The 17,464-nt window shown below is 41.6% G+C and overlaps 2 protein-coding genes across 2 annotated transcripts; both read left to right on the top strand.

Annotated features, from left to right (window-relative positions):
• The first annotated feature begins 129 nt into the window (after positions 1–129).
• Positions 130–7,089, top strand: LOC139564526 (protein DEK-like). Its single transcript, XM_071384116.1, has 12 exons — positions 130–251; positions 1,082–1,250; positions 1,478–1,576; positions 1,837–1,946; positions 2,070–2,164; positions 4,135–4,255; positions 4,450–4,752; positions 4,938–5,120; positions 5,326–5,437; positions 5,544–5,686; positions 5,778–5,846; positions 6,030–7,089. Exons 2-12 carry the CDS (start codon positions 1,085–1,087, stop codon positions 6,039–6,041), a joined length of 1,413 nt encoding a protein of 470 aa, XP_071240217.1. The 5' UTR covers positions 130–251; positions 1,082–1,084; the 3' UTR covers positions 6,042–7,089.
• A 977-nt stretch (positions 7,090–8,066) lies between these two features.
• On the top strand, positions 8,067–17,383 carry LOC139564525 (succinate-semialdehyde dehydrogenase, mitochondrial-like). The gene is made up of 10 exons (XM_071384114.1): positions 8,067–9,202; positions 11,607–11,690; positions 11,790–11,960; positions 12,091–12,207; positions 12,318–12,461; positions 12,613–12,756; positions 12,920–13,078; positions 13,204–13,367; positions 13,471–13,529; positions 13,716–17,383. Exons 1-10 carry the CDS (start codon positions 8,921–8,923, stop codon positions 13,925–13,927), a joined length of 1,536 nt encoding a protein of 511 aa, XP_071240215.1. The 5' UTR covers positions 8,067–8,920; the 3' UTR covers positions 13,928–17,383.
• The last annotated feature ends 81 nt before the right edge of the window (positions 17,384–17,464 follow it).

Raw genomic sequence — 17,464 nt, 5'->3', positions numbered from 1 at the left:
GTAACTCGGGACAGCTAATCGAATCCCCTCATTGAGTGTATTATCCAATCGACCAATAAAACCACGGAAATATGACGTTGGATGTTAGATTAGTCCTAATTGGCTAATTTCTAATATTGTAGGGTTTAGTTAGTCATGATTGACTAATTTCTAATGTTGTGTACTACGTCATCTAAATGATTGCCCATTGACGCCCACACTGCAACAAGCCCGCCATTTGGAACCTAATCCAATTCTGTTTTGGTGACAAGGTAAAGTATTGAATATATTGGCATACTGTAATAGCTGGCTATAGATTTCGAATGAGCCAGAATTGTCATATTAAGTATAATTATAGCGATGAAACAAATAAATATTCAGTTTTTAGATGCATTCAGTAGCTAAAATAAGCTGCCTGACTGGCTGCTACGTTGACAAGAAGACTGGGCTAACCGCGGTAACGTTAGCTAGCCAAGTCAGGCAGCATCAGCGGGAATGTAACGTTATTGACTTTACTAGTTAGCTATCCCGTAGATCGGTTTCTACTTAAACACCACCATTGTCAATTCAACAGGTTAGCAAATATCGAGATAACTAGTTTTCAGTCTGTGTGGTGGTGAACTTTGAGACATGGCGTATTGTACGTAACGTTAGTTGGCTAGCTGGCTAACGTTAGCTCTCTGTTGTGTTCAAAACAAACCTGCGCGCCAAATCATGTCTCCGGGCGCCACACCGCAAAAAATGTAACTCCACAAGATTGAATGTACTGTTGTATCTGGCTAGCTATGTATACTAATAATGACAACTATCTGGTGGTGGGTAAATTGTGATTGATTGTAATTGTAACTAACTAGGTAACGTTAGATAGTTAATTTCAGATTATAAGTGGGTAGCAAGCACAAACAATGCAATTGAACAAAAACTATCTAGCTAACAATGTTCTCGGACATGACATTAAGTGCGATGGGAAGTTGTTGACTAGATAACGTTAGCTTAATGTTGTAGTTAATATAATTCACATAAAAAGGAGGGACTATAGTCAGGGGCTTCTCCAGGGATATCTGGCTAAACTGATGGGGAAACCTCTTTCTTCCCAAAACAGGGCATGTCAGCAGATGTTACAAAGTGCACTGACATGACTGAAGCAATGGATGAAAATATGGAGGTTTGTCCCCTGTCGAATGAGGTAGAGAAAGAACCAAATGTTGAAGACCTGGCCGACTCACCATATAAGGCCCGACAACCACGGAATGAAATGAGTAGAGACATAAGTATGATAAGTCAATGATGTTTATGAACCCGTTTTGCTCAATATAGGCCTACACTGTTAATTTATAGTTCAGTACAGGTATCTAGCTAGATATCATCCCTCCTTTACCTTCCTCAGCTTTGCATGGGTCCAACTTGTTAGTTATTGCATGCACAGAGGCCTGGTTTGCTACAGTTGAAGAAGCCAGCAGCACTGAATTCTATTTGACCAGTTATGTTCTTCTTGCAGCTCTATCTCAAATAGTTGAAGGGAAGAGGGAGAAAAAGACGGTGCAAAGACTTGATTTCCAGGTTGCGAAACCTGCGAAGGTGCTGAAAGTTGAAAATGGTAAGATGGAGCATCCTCGGACATGTCTATCACCAAAGGCAATAGATGAGCGCAGAGAACTTTTCCAAAGTTTTGTTGACTTGAGACAGAATGAAGCCTGTAAATAAGTTCTCATCATTCTCGTAGTCTTTGTATTGGGATGCAACTGTATCATGTACCAGCCCCGCTGGGATCCCATATCATGCTCCCACCACCATTTTGCCCTCAGTAGTCAGCTCATTATTTAACAGTACAACCCCAATTTTCTCACTCCCTCTCAGGTGGCGGAGATAAATTAGGAGACATTGTGCGAGTGAACCACCACCTCGGAAAGCTGAAGGTTCCAGATCTGAAACCGCTTCATACAATTCTCTTTGATATGCCAGGTAAGGTAAGTGTATCTTACACTTTTTAAAAGGTTGAGTAATGTCACAATGGACACCCCTGTGTGGGTAAAACAACTCTAGAGTTGTTGTTCTTAGTCAGTTGTCATTGTTGATGCTTCCCTCCTCAGATTGCCACAATGAGGAAAAACATGCGGCTGTTCAATGGCTTCCCGTTCGAGGTTGACAGTGATCCCTATATAAAGAAGAAGGAGAGGATGATGAAGTAAGAAGCAGAGGGGGTTGCTCAATTAGGACTTATGAAACAACAGTGTGTGTGTGTGTGTGTGTGTGTGTGTGTGTGTGTGTGTGTGTGTGTGTGTGTGTGTGTGTGTGTATACCTACATACAGTACCAGTCTAAAGTTTGGACACCTACTCATTCAACGGTTTTTCTTTATTTGTACTATTTTCTACATTGTAAAATGACACATGGAATCATGTTGTAACCAAAAAAGTGTTAAACAAATCAAAATATATGAGATTCTTTAAAGTAGCCACCCTTTGCCTTGATGAAAGCTTTGCACACTCTTGGCATTCTCTCAACCAGCTTCATGAGGTAGTCACCTGGAATGCATTTCAATTAACAGGTGTGTCTTGTTAAAAGGTAATTTGTGGAATTTCTTTCCTTCATGCATTTGAGCAAATCAGTTGTGTGTGACAAGGTATGGGTGGTATACAGAAGATAGCCCTATTTGGTAAAAGTCCATATTATGGCAAGAACAGCTCAAATAAGCAAAGAGAAACGACAGTCCATCATTACTTTAAGAGTTTGAAAGTTTCTTCAAGTGCAGTCGCAAAAACCATCAAGCGCTATCATGAAACTGGCTCCCATGAGGACCGCCACAGGAAAGGAAGATCCAGAGTTAGCTCTGTTGCAGAGGATAAGTTCGTTAGTTAACTACACCTCAGAAATTGCAGCCCAAATAAATGCTTCAGAATTCAAGTAACAGACACATCTCAACATCAACTGTTCAGACTGCGTGAATCAGGCCTTCATGGTCCCAATTGCTGCAAAGAAACCACTACTAAAGGACACCAATAAGAAGAGACTTGCTTGGGCCAAGAAACACGAGCAATGGACATTAGACCAGTGGAAATCTGTCCTTTGGTCTGATGAGTCAACACCACCGTGTCTTTGTGAGATGCAGAGTAGGTGAATTGATCATCTCTTTATGGTGTGGTTCCCACTGTGAAGCATGGAGGAGGTGGTGTGGGGGTGCTCTGCTGGTGACACTGTCTGTGATTTTATTTAGAATTCAAGGCACACTTAACCAGCATAGCTACTACAGCATTCTGCAGCGATACACCATCCAATCTGGTTTGGGCTTAGTCCCACTATCATTTGTTTTTCAACAGGACAATGACCTCCAGGCTGTGTAAGGGCTATTTGACCAAGAAGGAGAGTGATGGGGTGCTGTATCAGATGACCTAGCCTCCACAATCACTTGACCTCAACCCAATTGGGATGAGTTGGACCGCAGAGTGAAGGAAAAGCAGCCAACAAGTGCTCAGCATATGTCGGAACTCCTTCAGGACTGTTGGAAAAGTATTCCAGGTGAAGCTGGTTGAGAGAATGCCAAGAGTGTGCAAAACTGTCAAGGCAAAGGGTGCCTACTTTGAAGAATCAAATTTAAAACATATTTTTATATGTTTAACACTTCCCCCCTCCCCCCCTTTTTTTTTTGGTTACTACATGATTCCATATGTGTTATTTCATCGTTTTGATGTCTTCACTATTATTCTACAATGTAGAAAATAGTACAAATAAAGAAAAACCCTTGAATGAGTAGGTGTGTCCAAACTTTTGACTGGTACTGTATATTTTTTACCTTTTTATTTTATCAGGGAGTCATACTGAGATCAATGTCTCTTACAGATGAGTCCTGAATTACATAAATTACAGAAAATACAGCCATCAAAATAAAATGCAACCAGAAAGAAAAATAAGGTCATAAGAAATAAACACATTCATCAGTAAAAATGTCCTCAATCAGCTTTCTGAATTTCCCTAGAGGCACCAACACATCCAATTTTAAGAACCTTTTTAAGATTGTTCCACATAAGGTGCTTCTAACGGCTTTAATGAAGTAACATGTTTAAACATTATCAGAAATATTGTTGTGATTGTGGATCAAACTTACTCCATTATTATAAACAAGCAAACTAATGACTAGTAATTGTGTGTACTGATTCAGGATAACATGCGTACGGTTGAGGACCATCTGTAAAGTGTTGGACCTGGAGAAGGGTGGAAACCAGTCAGTCCTCATCGACAGGATCATGACTTTCCTCATGAGTCCCAGAATATCAGGAAAGGTGAGTTACAGGTCTTCTCTTTATTTTTCAAATAAACTGTCCTTAACAGTCATTTTCATGTGAGTGACTGGTCTTTGTTCTTTAGCTAGGTACACATTTCTTGAGTTTGTTGTCTTGTCAAATAGAATACAAAACTGAACTGTGTTCACCAATGAGGTCTTCAAAAACTATAATTCTATCCTTCCCATCTGCAGCCTGTGATCTCAAAGAGAAAGAAGAAGTCTAAGAAGAATATCTCAACCAAAGACTCTAAGAGCAAGACCAAGGCTAAGGCCAGGAGTACATCCAGCAGCCCCCGGAAGGTCAAAGCAGAGAGCAAGTCCAAAGCTATCGTCACTGATTCTAGCAGTGATGACGATGAGGATGAGGACGACGAGCAAGGAGTCAAAGTAGAACAAGACGAGTCGGACGCTGAAAAGAAGAGCGGGAAATCGGGAAAGAGGGAAAAGGTGACGACCGATGACGATACCGATGAATCTGAAGACTACGACGATGAGGTGAGGAACTGAAATGTTGTAATGTAAACTGATAGGTATTGTCCATTGGAAATTGATATTTCCCTTATTTGGTCTTGGATGATACTAGTGCCATTATATAAATATTCTAGAACTGTAAAAGGGAACGGTCAGCCTGTTCTGTCACTCAAAGATTAATCACAGAAGTCCCTTCTCCTACCAATCAGGATCCCAAGTCAAATCCAGCAGCCAAGGGCAAGAGAACACCTTCCAGGAAGCGTGCGCAACCAGCAAAGAAGGCAGCTCCTGCCAAAAAGAAAACAAAAGTGGAAGACTCCGACCTGTCTGAGTCTGATTCAGACAAGGATGATGAAGATGAGGATGAGAAAGACGGCGAGAGTGAAGTTGAGGTGAGACTCTTCTGTCAATCTGTCCCAGATTCTGGATTTGCTAAACTCACAGCAAGTCTTGTGAATATAAAAGTCAACAGTTTGGTTTTGTGTCCATATTTGTATGTAACAGATAATGTCTATAATATCTGGATAGGGTTTTTACCCATTTTGTCTTTTTTATCTTGAACTAATGGAATGAACTCATGGATGGATTTGTCCTCAGACAAAAAAGAAACCGGCAGCTAAGAGGGCAGCACCAGCCAAGCCAGCAGCTAAGACCAAGAAAGCAGACAGCAGCAGTAACAAACAGAAAAAGACTGCCAACAAGGGCAATGGTAAGAATCTGTAGATTTACTTTTATAGCACGTTTCATACGTCATTGGCAACCTGTAGCCTAATGCTTATTGTTATGTTTTCTCTGCTTGTTTCCCTAAATGGCAGCACTCGACAGCTCGGACGACGATGAGCCGTTGATCAAGATGATCAAGAAGCCTCCGACAGATGAGCAGCTAAAGGAGACTGTGAAGAGGCTGCTGAAAGACGCCAACCTGGAGGAGATGACCATGAAGAAGATCTGCCAGAAAGTATGTTTGCTTCTCAAACATCTCTGATTTCATATCACAATGATGGTTGGCTTACCTGTAAAAGTCTAACGCAACAACTTCTCTCTCCCAGGTGTACGACACATACCCAGACTATGACCTGACCAGCAGAAAGGACTATGTCAAGCAGACAGTAAAAATTGTGAGTTACCTGTCCTCCCTTGGTGTTCTGGAATAGCAGCACTGTGCTTGCCTTCTAGACTACTCAAGTCTGTCAGTCATTACCCACAAAAAAATTGTATGTGTGTGAATGCTTTTCAATTGTTTTATCTGTTGGCAGACTGATTTCTTTGTATAACTGTCTGTTTTGTTTTGTTTTTTGCAGCTGATTTCCTGAAGGACATGAAAATGGTCCTTGTGACAAATAACTGTGTGAACGTTCCAATGCTGGAAAAGGATAATCAAAACATTGTGCCTACCTTAGAACTGCTCAAACCCCAGTTTTACTTCATGTGTTTGTTTTTATTTGAATCAAAATGTTTTTGTTTCTGTATTATGTAATTTCCAACTTGACTGTACACTTCTCTTTAGGTCATATTTAACATGCTACTTAAGGCTTATGCATTTGAGTCATTGCTTGTTAATAATCTGTGCTTTGTTAATACACTTTACAGTTTTTCTACTGATCCCAAGCAAAGGGTATTTAGGCTAAACGAACCGTGTTTAGAGATTCATGGTTGGTCACTGTAAATGGAAACATGTCCTCAGGCAATGCATGAATTCACACACTGTTGATTTTAAATGTATTTCTTGACTTGACCAGTCAAAATGGAATAAGGCCCCTCACTATAGCTATCCACTGCATTAGTCTTCTGTGGAGGATTTCTAATCTTTCCCTCTGTGGTTTTGATGCACATATAACAGCTTTATAGCAACACAGCAGTGGTATGTATGTATGTATGTATGCTGGGGTGTATTCACTAGAACCAAACGGGGAGGGACCTACAGGAATTTGACCAATAAACTTTCTGTTTTTAGTAAACGGTTTCTGTTGCAAAACATTTTGGACTAATGATTCCACCCCTTTTCCCTTCCCCCTAGGCATTTTGTGTAAAATGGTTTTGCATGGCAAGCTTTTCAATTGAGTTTTGAAAAGTATTGTCACGGTCAAGTCTTCAAACATATTCCTTGATTGCATTTATAAGACTTCATGTTTTTATATGTAAATGTGTACATTTGTGAATCATTTACTTTTGATGAGATCCTGTTTTTGTCCTTATTTTGTCTCTGTATGCAGTACAGGATGATCTGATTTATGTAGTTGTTACCTTGCTCAATGAAGAGTTGGATTTTTTTAGTCAATATACCTTTGACAAAGTAAGTGTCATTGAATGAAATTGTCTTCCAATGTTATGCATATAAATTAAATCAGATTTTTGAATGAACACTTGTCTATCTAGTGTTTTACTAAAGCAAAGACACTTGTTACTAAGGCGGTAAACAGTTAAGATATTGGCCCTGTTATGGCGCATCAAAACCTTGATGTCATGTAAATTGTGACTGCCTGACTAAGCTACAAACAATATTGGTCAGTACGATCTGGAATCCTTGGGACGTTCCTACCTTAACCATTTTACATTTAAACTTCAATGGGGGTTAGGGATGTCCCAAGGATCCCAGATAGCATAGCAGGGACTAAATAATTTTGGCTGCATTCAAGAGCATCAAAACAGTATTATAAACTGGGTGTTTCGAGCCCTGAATGCTGATTGGCTGACAGCTGTGGTATATCAGACTGAATACCACGGGTATGACCATTTTTTTACTGCTCTAATTATGTTGGTAATCAGTTGATAATAGCAATAAGGCACCTCGGGGTTTGTGGAATATTGCCAATATACTACGGCTAAGGGCTGTGTCCAGGCACTCCGCCTTGTGTCGTGCTTAAGAACAGCTCTAAGCTGAGGTATATTGGCCATTTACCACACCCCCTCTGGCCTTATTGCTTAATTATAAACGGGGTGGTTCGAGCCCAGAATCCTGATTGGCTGACATATTTAAGCAATAAGGCCGAGGAGGTGTGGTATAGGTCAAAATACCACAGCTAAAGGCTGTTCTTATGCACAGTGCCTGGACACAGCCCTTAGCCGTGGTATATTGGCCATATCACTAACCCCTGAGAAGCCTTATTGCTATTATAAACGGGTTATTAACATAATTAGAGCATTAAAAATAAATGTTTTGTCATACCCGTGGTATACAGTCGTACAGCCAATCAGAATTCAGGGCTCAAATCACCCAGTTTATAAAAGACAATACCACAGCTATGACAAAACATGAATTTTTACTGCTCTAATTACGTTGGTAACCAGTTTATAATAGCAATAAGGCTCCTCGGGGGTTTGTGATATGGCCAATATACCAAGGCTAATGGCTGTATCCAGGCGCTCTGCTGTTGCGTCATGCATAAGAACAGCCCTTAGCCGTGGTATATTGATTGGGCCTTATTGCTTAAATGTATCATTGGTAATTTGTGGCTGTCTGATTATTAATAACGAGTCATTATTTATGATGCAAGGTGATTTGTAGATCATTAGTCGTCAGTCTGCTGAAATGTCGAACAAGCCCATTGAGTAGTTGATGCAATGTGATTTATAGATTAGTCAGCTTCGCCTTTAAAGTCGGCTTGAGACTGAAAGGACTGAACTTTGACAGATTTAAGACTTTACTAATGATGCAATGTACACATGCCTACATTTCAGGGAAGCTGGTTATAGTTTGCGGGCTCTTATTGGACGCAAGAGAAGATATCCAAGCGCGTGGATTGGGCAGCTAAACATCAATGGCGATGGGAAAGACAGACGATGTAACGTTGTAACAAACTATTTACCGATACATTCCCTTATTTCATAACTATAATTAGCCTAGTATCTTAGATACTCTTTGCATTGTAACGTATTGTAGCACTTGCAGTCAATACGAAGAATAAATGTACCTATACATTTTGCTGCTTTCGATAATGACATTTGTGTTACAATGTATCTATTTTGAGCGAAGGAGCACACGAATTATGGTTTAACTTAGTCAGTAATGTATTGTGTGTGTGCATGATCACGTGTTTAAATCGATCGCCTTCAAGACTGGTTCAAACTCGTATCTATCCACGGACTACAACCTTATTGAAATTCACCAGTCACTGCAGCAGTTTTTCTTTGACTGACAGAGCGAGACAGCATTCCACTTGAAACCTCTTGTGGACAAAGCTATTCTCCTGCTATGGGTAGTTTCTGTCTCCTAAGAAGTCGGTGTCTCCCCCGCCAGGTCGGCCTACCATTGGTCATGCATCGGCAATACAGCCTTGACATTTCCGCTCAGCTTCTCCGAACGCAGGGCTATGTGAACGGGCAATGGATCAATGCTCCCTCTACCTTCCCAGTGCTGGACCCAGCGACGGGGGAAGAGATTGCGAAAGTCGCAGACTGTGGTCCAGCAGAAGCTAAACTAGCTGTCGACGCAGCCTACAAGGCATTCTACTCCTGGAAACAACACACAGCGAAAGTATGCCTCTACTTTAATTATGCTGAAAGACAGTTGACTTGACAGTTCACGATCCACAATTCTGTGAATAACATATTGATATTGTTTTCCTTCTTCATCTGCACCACCGCTTTCCCCACATTTCCTAGTTGCATGAAATCAACAGTGTGACAGCTGCTTTCCTTAACTATTGTGACTGGCATGCATGTTAGGCAGAATATAATAACCAAATAGAGACAGTCAAAGTGCACATCTATTACAAGCATCATAGCCTATACCCCAGGGTTCATTGTTTTGGGGCCTGTACTGCAGTCTACACTCTATAATAGCCTGGCCAAAGAACTACTTGGCCCGCAAAGTAGCCACTCCAGGTTGCAGGGGTGTTTTTTTTACTGTCCATCATAGAGGTCAACCAATTATGATTTTTCAACTCCGATACCGATTATTGGGGCATGAAAAAAGCCGATACAGATTAATCGGCCGATTTTTTTAATATATATTTGTAATAATGACAATTACAACAATACTGAATGAACACTTATTTTAACTTAATATAATACATAAATAAAATCAATGTAGTCTCAAATAAATAATGAAACATGTTCATTTTTGTTCAATTTGGTTTCCTGACTGATGTCTTGAGATGTTGCTTCAATATATCCACATAATTTTCCTTCCTCATGATGCCATCTATTTTGTGAGGTGTACTAGTCCCTCCTGCAGCAATGCACCGACTTTCCAAAACTATAGTTTGTTAACAAGAAATTTGTGGAGTGGTTGAAAAACGAGTTTTATTGACTCCAACCTAAGTGTATGTAAACTTCCGACTTCAACTGTACCTTTGACTATTGGATGTTTTTATAGGCACTATAGTATTGCCAGCCTAAACTCGGGAGTTGATAGGCTTAAAGTCATTAACAGAGCTGTGCTTCAAGCATTGCGAAGAGCTGCTGGCAAACGCAGGAAAGTTCTGTTTGAATGAATGCTTACGAGCCTGCTGCTGCCTACCACCGCTCAGTCAGACTGCTCTATCAAATCATAGACTTAATTATAATATAATAAACACAGAAATACGAGCCTTTGGTCATTAATATGGTCAAACCCGGAAACTATCATTTTGAAAACAAAACGTTTATTTTTTCAGTGAAATACGGAACTGTTCCTTATTTTATAGAATGTGTGACCCTAAGTCTAAATATTGCTGTTACATTGCACAACCTTTAATGTTATGTCATAATTATGTAAAATTCTGGCAAATGAATTATGGTCTTTGTTAGGAAGAAATGGTCTTCACATAGTTCGCAACGAGCCAGGTGGCCCAAACTGCTGCAGGTGGCCCTGACTCTGGTTACACTGAATGCAAGAGAAGTGACACAATTTCCCTAGTTAATATTGCCTGCTAACGTGAATTTATTTTAACTAAATATGCAGGTTTAAAAAAATATATACTTGTGTATTGATTTTAAGAAAGGCATTGATGTTTATGGTTAGGTACATTGGTGCTACGATTGTGCTTTTTTCGCGAATGCGCTTTTGTTAAATCATCACCCGTTTGGTGAAGTAGGCTGTGATTCGATGATAAATGAACAGGCACCGCATTGATTATATACAACGCAGGACAAGCTAGTTAAACTAGTAATATCATCAACCATGTGTAGTTAACTAGTGATTATGTTAACATTGATTGTTTTTTATAAGATAAGTTTAATGCTAGCTAGCAACTTACCATGGCTCCTTGCTGCACTCGCGTAACAGGTGGTCAGACTGCCCCGCAGTCTCCTCGTGGAGGGCAATGTAATCGGCCATAATCGGAGTCCAAAAATGCCGATTACTGATTGTTATGAAAACTTGCCGAAAACTTGCCATGCCGATTAATCGGTCGCCCTCTAGTCCATGAGTGATTATGCAATTATTAAGCGCGACTCACTCACTGCCATATTAATACATCACTAAGTGAGAGAATATCAAAGTCTGACTCCAACATCTTATACTGTAGTTCGGGGAGAATCCTGTTCACTCCAGTTTTGTCTTTGATCTGGTAAAGATAGCCTCATTGTACTGGTTTTCTTCAGTCCATGCAGCCAATAACCCCCCCCCCCCCTTGTCTTTTTATCCACCCCCCCTTTTCCGAATCTCTCTGTCCAATTTTCATCATGCAAATAAATGCTCTGCTGCCATGCATGTGGAGCTCTGCTTCGGAGCGAGAGGGACTGAGTGAGTGGAAAGGCTACAGCCAGAGTCACCACTCACCATCAACACCTCATACACTCAATACCCAGCACACATTGTTGCATCAAGTTCCATCTCTGTTATCAGGAGCTGCTAGTTTCAGGGAGCGCTAGTAAGACCAGATGGAGTCTTCCAGATTCTTGTGGATCATGCAACTTACTGATTCCATGATCTGATTTAATGTTTTCTTCCTTAGGAAAGAAGTGTCCTTCTACGGAAATGGTACGATCTGTTGACGTTGAACAAGGAGGACCTTGCTAAGCTGATCACCTTTGAGTGTGTGAGTATTGTCTTGCTGGATGCAACACAGGTGCTGTCCTTGTAATGATTTGTATTTCGTTCTGAGTTGTAAACCACTTGTGTGTTCTGCACCTCTTAGGGCAAGCCCATGAAGGAGTCCCTGGGGGAGATTGCTTACGCTGCTGGCTTCCTGGAATGGTTCTCTGAGGAGGCGCGTCGTGTCTACGGGGATGTTGTGCCCTCGGCTGCCAAGGACCGTAAGATCCTTCTGCTCAAACAGCCTGTGGGCGTGGCCTCAATCATCACTCCGGTGAGCCGTAATGCTTCATCCATCTGCTATATGTCAGGGATGTCCAACTTAGGTCCTAGAGATCTACCTCCGTAATGCTTTTCACTTCCTGCGTAACACCTAGCCTATCCTCCTCCCCCCTCACACACAGTGGAACTTCCCCAGTGCTATGATCACCAGGAAAGTGGGTGCTGCCCTGGCCGCGGGCTGCACCGTCGTGGTGAAACCTGCCGAGGACACACCACTCTCTGCCCTGGCGCTCGCTGAGGTCAGTGATTCCGTTCCCACAACAACACTCACTGTGTACTGTGGCTGGGTCCCCAATAGTAAGACACTTCATTTGTCTAATTAATATGTTTACTTTTTGTGTGTGTAAAGCTGGCGAGTCAGGCCGGGATCCCTGCGGGGGTGTTTAACGTGGTTCCCTGCTCCAGAGAGAAGACCCCCTCTGTTGGGACGGTCCTCTGCACAGACCCCCTGGTGGGGAAGGTCTCCTTCACTGGATCCACTGCCACTGGAAAGGTATGGACACTGATCTAGAATGGCTTCAGAGTTAGCTTAATCAATCCTGAAAATGCAATATACATTTCATGTTACTCTTAAATCTTGTAGGTGAATAATTTTTCCATGAAAAGGCCTGTGATTCTCCTGATAACTCCACCCTCATCCTCAGATTCTCTTGAAGCACGCTGCCGACACCATCAAGAGGGTTTCAATGGAGCTGGGTGGCCATGCCCCTTTCATTGTGTTTGACAGTGCAGATGTGGACAAGGCTGTGGCGGGAGCCATGAACTCCAAGTTCAGGAACTCAGGACAGGTACTGGAATAGGAGTTCTCTCAAAACAAATCATTTTGTGTCTACTGTGCTGTTCAAACTGTGAAATACACCATATCGAAATGTTGCGTGTCATTCTAAAATGGGGTGTCTTAAGTCGTGGCCTAACCTCCATGTCCCTCAATGTGCCCTTTGACCCCCGTAGACATGCGTCTGCTCCAACCGCTTCCTGGTCCAGAGTAGGATCCACGATCACTTCATAGAGAAGTTGGGGAAGGCCATGGACGCAGAGCTCCGTCTGGGCCACGGCTCTGACCCAAACACCACCCAGGGTCCCCTCATCAACGTCCATGCCTCTGAGAAGGTAACCTGGTTCCTTCTGTCAAAAGGGTGTTTGTATTATAACTATACTATAACTGTATTATCTGCATGATGTTGTTTATATTCTGATATGTTACATAACCTTATGATATCCTATGTCTCTCCCAGGTGGAGCACCAGGTAATGGATGCAGTGTCGCGGGGGGCCAAGGTCCTAAGGGGGGGGAAGCGTCTGGATGGCTCGTTCCATCAGCCCACTCTGCTGGCTGATGTCACCACAGACATGCTGTGTACCAGAGAGGAAACCTTCGGTCCTCTCCTGCCCGTCATCAGGTCAGTGGAGCTAGGAGAGATCAGACAACTCAATCACATTTGAAGAGTGGATGGATGCTAAAATGGAAGCTAACTCAAGTTGTTTGTCTTTTCCTTATGACAGGTTTAGCACAGAGGAGGAAGCACTTGCCATTGCCAATGCATCTCATGTGGGTTTAGCAGGTGAGCTAAACATTATTGTATGCCCCTTGCTGTCATGTCTGAAAATCCCTCAAACCTATAATAGAATAATTATTTGACAGAGCCAGTCTGATTTACTAATTCTATTATTTAATATCAATAGAAAGTCTATCTCAGAATCTGATTTGATGAGTTTCATTCAACTACGCTCTTCTCCACCCACCCCAGGGTACTTCTTTTCCCAGGACGTCAGTCAGATCTGGCGGGTGGCGGAGAATCTGGAGGTAGGCATGGTGGGGGTCAACGAGGGTCTCTTCTCCACTCCAGAGGCCTCCTTCGGTGGGGTCAAACAATCGGGCCTGGGTCGTGAGGGCTCCAAGTACGGCATCGAGGAGTACCTGGACGTCAAGTACATGTGCTTTGGAGGGCTAACCCCCTGAGGGTCCACTGCACCCCCCCCCCCCCCCCCCCCAAGTAGGAAGCGGTGATTTTGGGAAAAGGGAGGATTCTTAGGCTCTAGTAACAGTTACTTACTCATATTTCACATTTAAAAAACTACAATGGATTACAATCATCAAATATGATTCCTTCACAAATGATTGTGATTCTGATCCTCTGCATATGTTGTCATTGAGAGCCTTCATTGCTCAGATACAGGGAAAGAAATATGTTAAACATATGTTAATGCAGTACAACTTAACTGGGAGTCCTGCAGGCTGGTATGGAGTATAGGAAAACCTTTCATAGTATTGAAAATGCCATTGGTCGTTGCACTATTATCGCTAACGCCATGGTTCATAGATACAGTTGAAGTCAGAAGTTTACATACACTTAGGTTGGAGTCATTAAAACTCGTTTTTCAACCACTCCACACATTTCTTGTTAACAAACTATAGTTTTGGCAAGTCGGTTAGGACATATACTTTGTGCATGACACAAGTCATATTTCCAACAATTGTTTACAGACAGACTATTTCACTTATAATTCACTGTATCACAATTCCAGTGGGTCAGAAGTTTACATACACTATGTTGACTGTGCCTTTAAACAGCTTGGAAAATTCCAGAAAATGATGTCATGGCTTTAGAAGCTTCTGATAGGCTAATGGACATCATTTGAGTCAATTGGAGGTGTACCTGTGGATGTATTTCAAGGCTTACCTTCAGACTCAGTGCCTCTTTGCTTGACATCATGGGAAAATCAAAACAAATCGGCCAAGACCTCAGAAAAAAATTATAGTCCTCCACAAGTCTGGTTCACACTTGGGAGCAATTTCTAAACGCCTGAAGGTACCTCGTAAATCTGTACAAACAATAGTACGCAAGTATAAACACCATGGGACCACGCAGCCGTCATACTGCTCAGGAAGGTGACGCGTTCTGTCTCCTAGAGATGAACGTACTTTGGTGCAAAAGTGCAAATCAATCCCAGAACAACAGCAAAGGACCTTGTGAAGATGCTGGAGGAAACAGGTACAAAAGTATCTATATCCACAGTAAAATGAGTCCTATATCGACATAACCTGAAAGGCCGCTCAGCAAGGAAGAAGCCACTGCTCCAAAACCGCCATAAAAAAGCCAAACTACGGTTTGCAACTACACATAGGGACAAAGATCGTACTTTTTTGAGAAATGTCCTCTGGTCTGATGAAACAAAAATAGAACTGTTTGGCCATAATGACCATCATTATGTTTGGATGGAAAGGGGGATGCTTGCAAGCCGAAGAACACCATCCCAACCGTGAAGTGGTTGGTCCCGTGTGGCTCAGTTGGTAGAGCATGGCGCTTGCAACGCCAGGGTTGTGGGTTCATTCCCCTCGGGGGGACCAGGATGAATATGTATGAACTTTCCAATTTGTAAGTCGCTCTGGATAAGAGCGTCTGCTAAATGACTTAAATGTAAATGTAAATGTGAAGGACAGCGGTGGCAGCATCATGTTGTGGGGGTGCTTTGCTGCAGGAGGGCTGGTGCACTTCACAAAATAGATGGCATCATGAGGTAGGAAAATTATGTGGATATATTTAAGCAACATCTCAAGACATCAGTCAGGAAGTTAAAGCTTGGTCGCAAATGGGTCTTCCAAATGGACAATGACCCCAAGCATACTTCCAAAGTTGTGGCAAAATGGCTTAAGGACAACAAAGTCAAGGTATTGGAGTGGCCATCACAAAGCCCTGACCTCAATCCCATAGAACATTTGTTGGTAGAACTGAAAAAGCGTGTGCGAGCAAGGAGGCCTGCAAACCTGGCTCAGTTACACCAGCTCTGTCAGGAGGAATGGGCCAAAATTCACCCAACTTATTGTGGAAAGCTTGTGGAAGGCAACCTGAAAAGCTTGACCCAAGTTAAACAATTTAAAGGCAATGCTACCAAATACTAATTGAGTGTATGTAAACTTCTGACCCACTGGGAATGTGATGAAATAAATAAATGCTGAAATAAATAATTCTCTCTGGTATTATTCTGACATTTCACATTCTTAAAATAAAGTGGTGATCCTAACTGATTTTTACTAGGATTAAATGTCAGGAATTGTGAAAAACTGAGTTTAAATGCATTTGGCTAAGGTGTATGTAAACTTCCGACTTCAAGTGGATGTGTAAGAAGCTGCCGAGAAATCCATGTCTCAAGTTCCATGCTCTACATTGTTTCCTCTCCTCCTCCTCTCTGACTACTGGCCTATAAGAACTGGTGAAGGGAAAGCAATATGGTGACAACCCAAACCAGTTCTCCAGGTCCGTTAAAAGGAGAGTTAAAGACCCAGTGCAGTCTAAACATGAATTTCCAGTGTTTTTATATATATATTTCTACACTGAGGTTGGAAAATGGTGATAATGCCCTTTTAGTTTAAAGAGCTGTTTGGAAAGACTGCCTGAAATTTCAGGCTGTTTTGGTGGGATGGAGTTTTGGCCTGCCTGGTGACATCACCAGATGGTAAATTCTCTGCCAATAACCACTTATTTTCAGTTTTCCCCTCCTCACTCAGACCACTCCCAGCCAGTCTTAGCAAAATTCTTGTTTGAGAAATTGCTCTTTGCTAAGAAGCTATTTTTGATTCTTTGTTTTCAATTATAATGGTCAAAATCACAGTAAGGTACTTAATTGCTACCCAGATATTATTTGATGTTGAGATAAAAACGGCTGCATTGGAACTTTAAGGGTAGTCCCTTAAAGAGGAGGAGAGGAAGCCACAATAGTATTTGGACATAACCCCATACACTTCTCCAACCTGTGGTATCCCATAACGATCTGGACCTTTAGGGCTGAATCATATGTTGAGATACAAATGAACAAATGTGTGTTCTCAATGTAGGATTAGGCCCTCAATGAGGAGCACTGTATAACTTGAAGCCTAGCGTAGAGTTGGGTAGATTTAATAAGCACATCAATTGAAAATAGTTGAGATTATTAATATGCACAAGAGACATCATCTGTTTAATTGGAAGATTATTTATATTTCGGCTATTTTCTAGAAAAGGGAGCTTGGCTGTATCCAGATGCCAGCTGTATTAGATATGTCACAAATGATGAATAACACTATTTTGGTAACCATTGTTGGGCTAAGCATCCTCTGTTGTAAATAGTTTTTTTTAACTGTCCTAACTACTTAAAAACCATCTATTGTAGACCATGCCACTACATTATAGGTTATGGTGTTGTCGTTGGTAACTAGTCTTCCCACATAGAATATATTATACAGTAGGGATGCCTTACGATATTCAGACAGGTGGTACAAACTGCGTGCTGTATCTGAGCCTGCAATGTAAATGTTGTGTTCTCTGAAGTAATGTCTCTTGCCAAACATTGTGCCGTTTGAATGATGACAAATTCTGTTTTCTAGTTGTGACATTCTTATTGTAAAAAATAAATATATTTCTAACTATTGTAAATATTATTGGAGTTTTTCAGAAAATAAATTACTGTGAGTTACTTTGTTTGTCGAACAATATAATTTGGTTTACATTAGATTAGTGTT

The sequence above is a fragment of the Salvelinus alpinus genome, chromosome 35 (genome assembly GCF_045679555.1).
Source record: "Salvelinus alpinus chromosome 35, SLU_Salpinus.1, whole genome shotgun sequence".
In the NCBI taxonomy this organism is placed as follows: Eukaryota; Metazoa; Chordata; class Actinopteri; order Salmoniformes; family Salmonidae; genus Salvelinus; species Salvelinus alpinus.
Note: the sequence above shows the minus strand (reverse complement) of the source record. Positions and strands in the feature narration are given on the sequence as shown.

Coding starts and splice junctions, on each gene's coding strand:
- LOC139564526 (XM_071384116.1), top strand. CDS start 1,085: ATGTCAGCAGATGTTACAAAGTGCACTGACATGACTGAAGCAATGGAT. Junction 1,251..1,477: donor TGAAATGAGTAGAGACATAA/GTATGATAAGTC, acceptor TTCTTCTTGCAG/CTCTATCTCAAATAGTTGAA. Junction 5,121..5,325: donor ACGGCGAGAGTGAAGTTGAG/GTGAGACTCTTC, acceptor ATTTGTCCTCAG/ACAAAAAAGAAACCGGCAGC.
- LOC139564525 (XM_071384114.1), top strand. CDS start 8,921: ATGGGTAGTTTCTGTCTCCTAAGAAGTCGGTGTCTCCCCCGCCAGGTC. Junction 12,462..12,612: donor GATCCACTGCCACTGGAAAG/GTATGGACACTG, acceptor CCTCATCCTCAG/ATTCTCTTGAAGCACGCTGC. Junction 12,757..12,919: donor AGTTCAGGAACTCAGGACAG/GTACTGGAATAG, acceptor TGACCCCCGTAG/ACATGCGTCTGCTCCAACCG.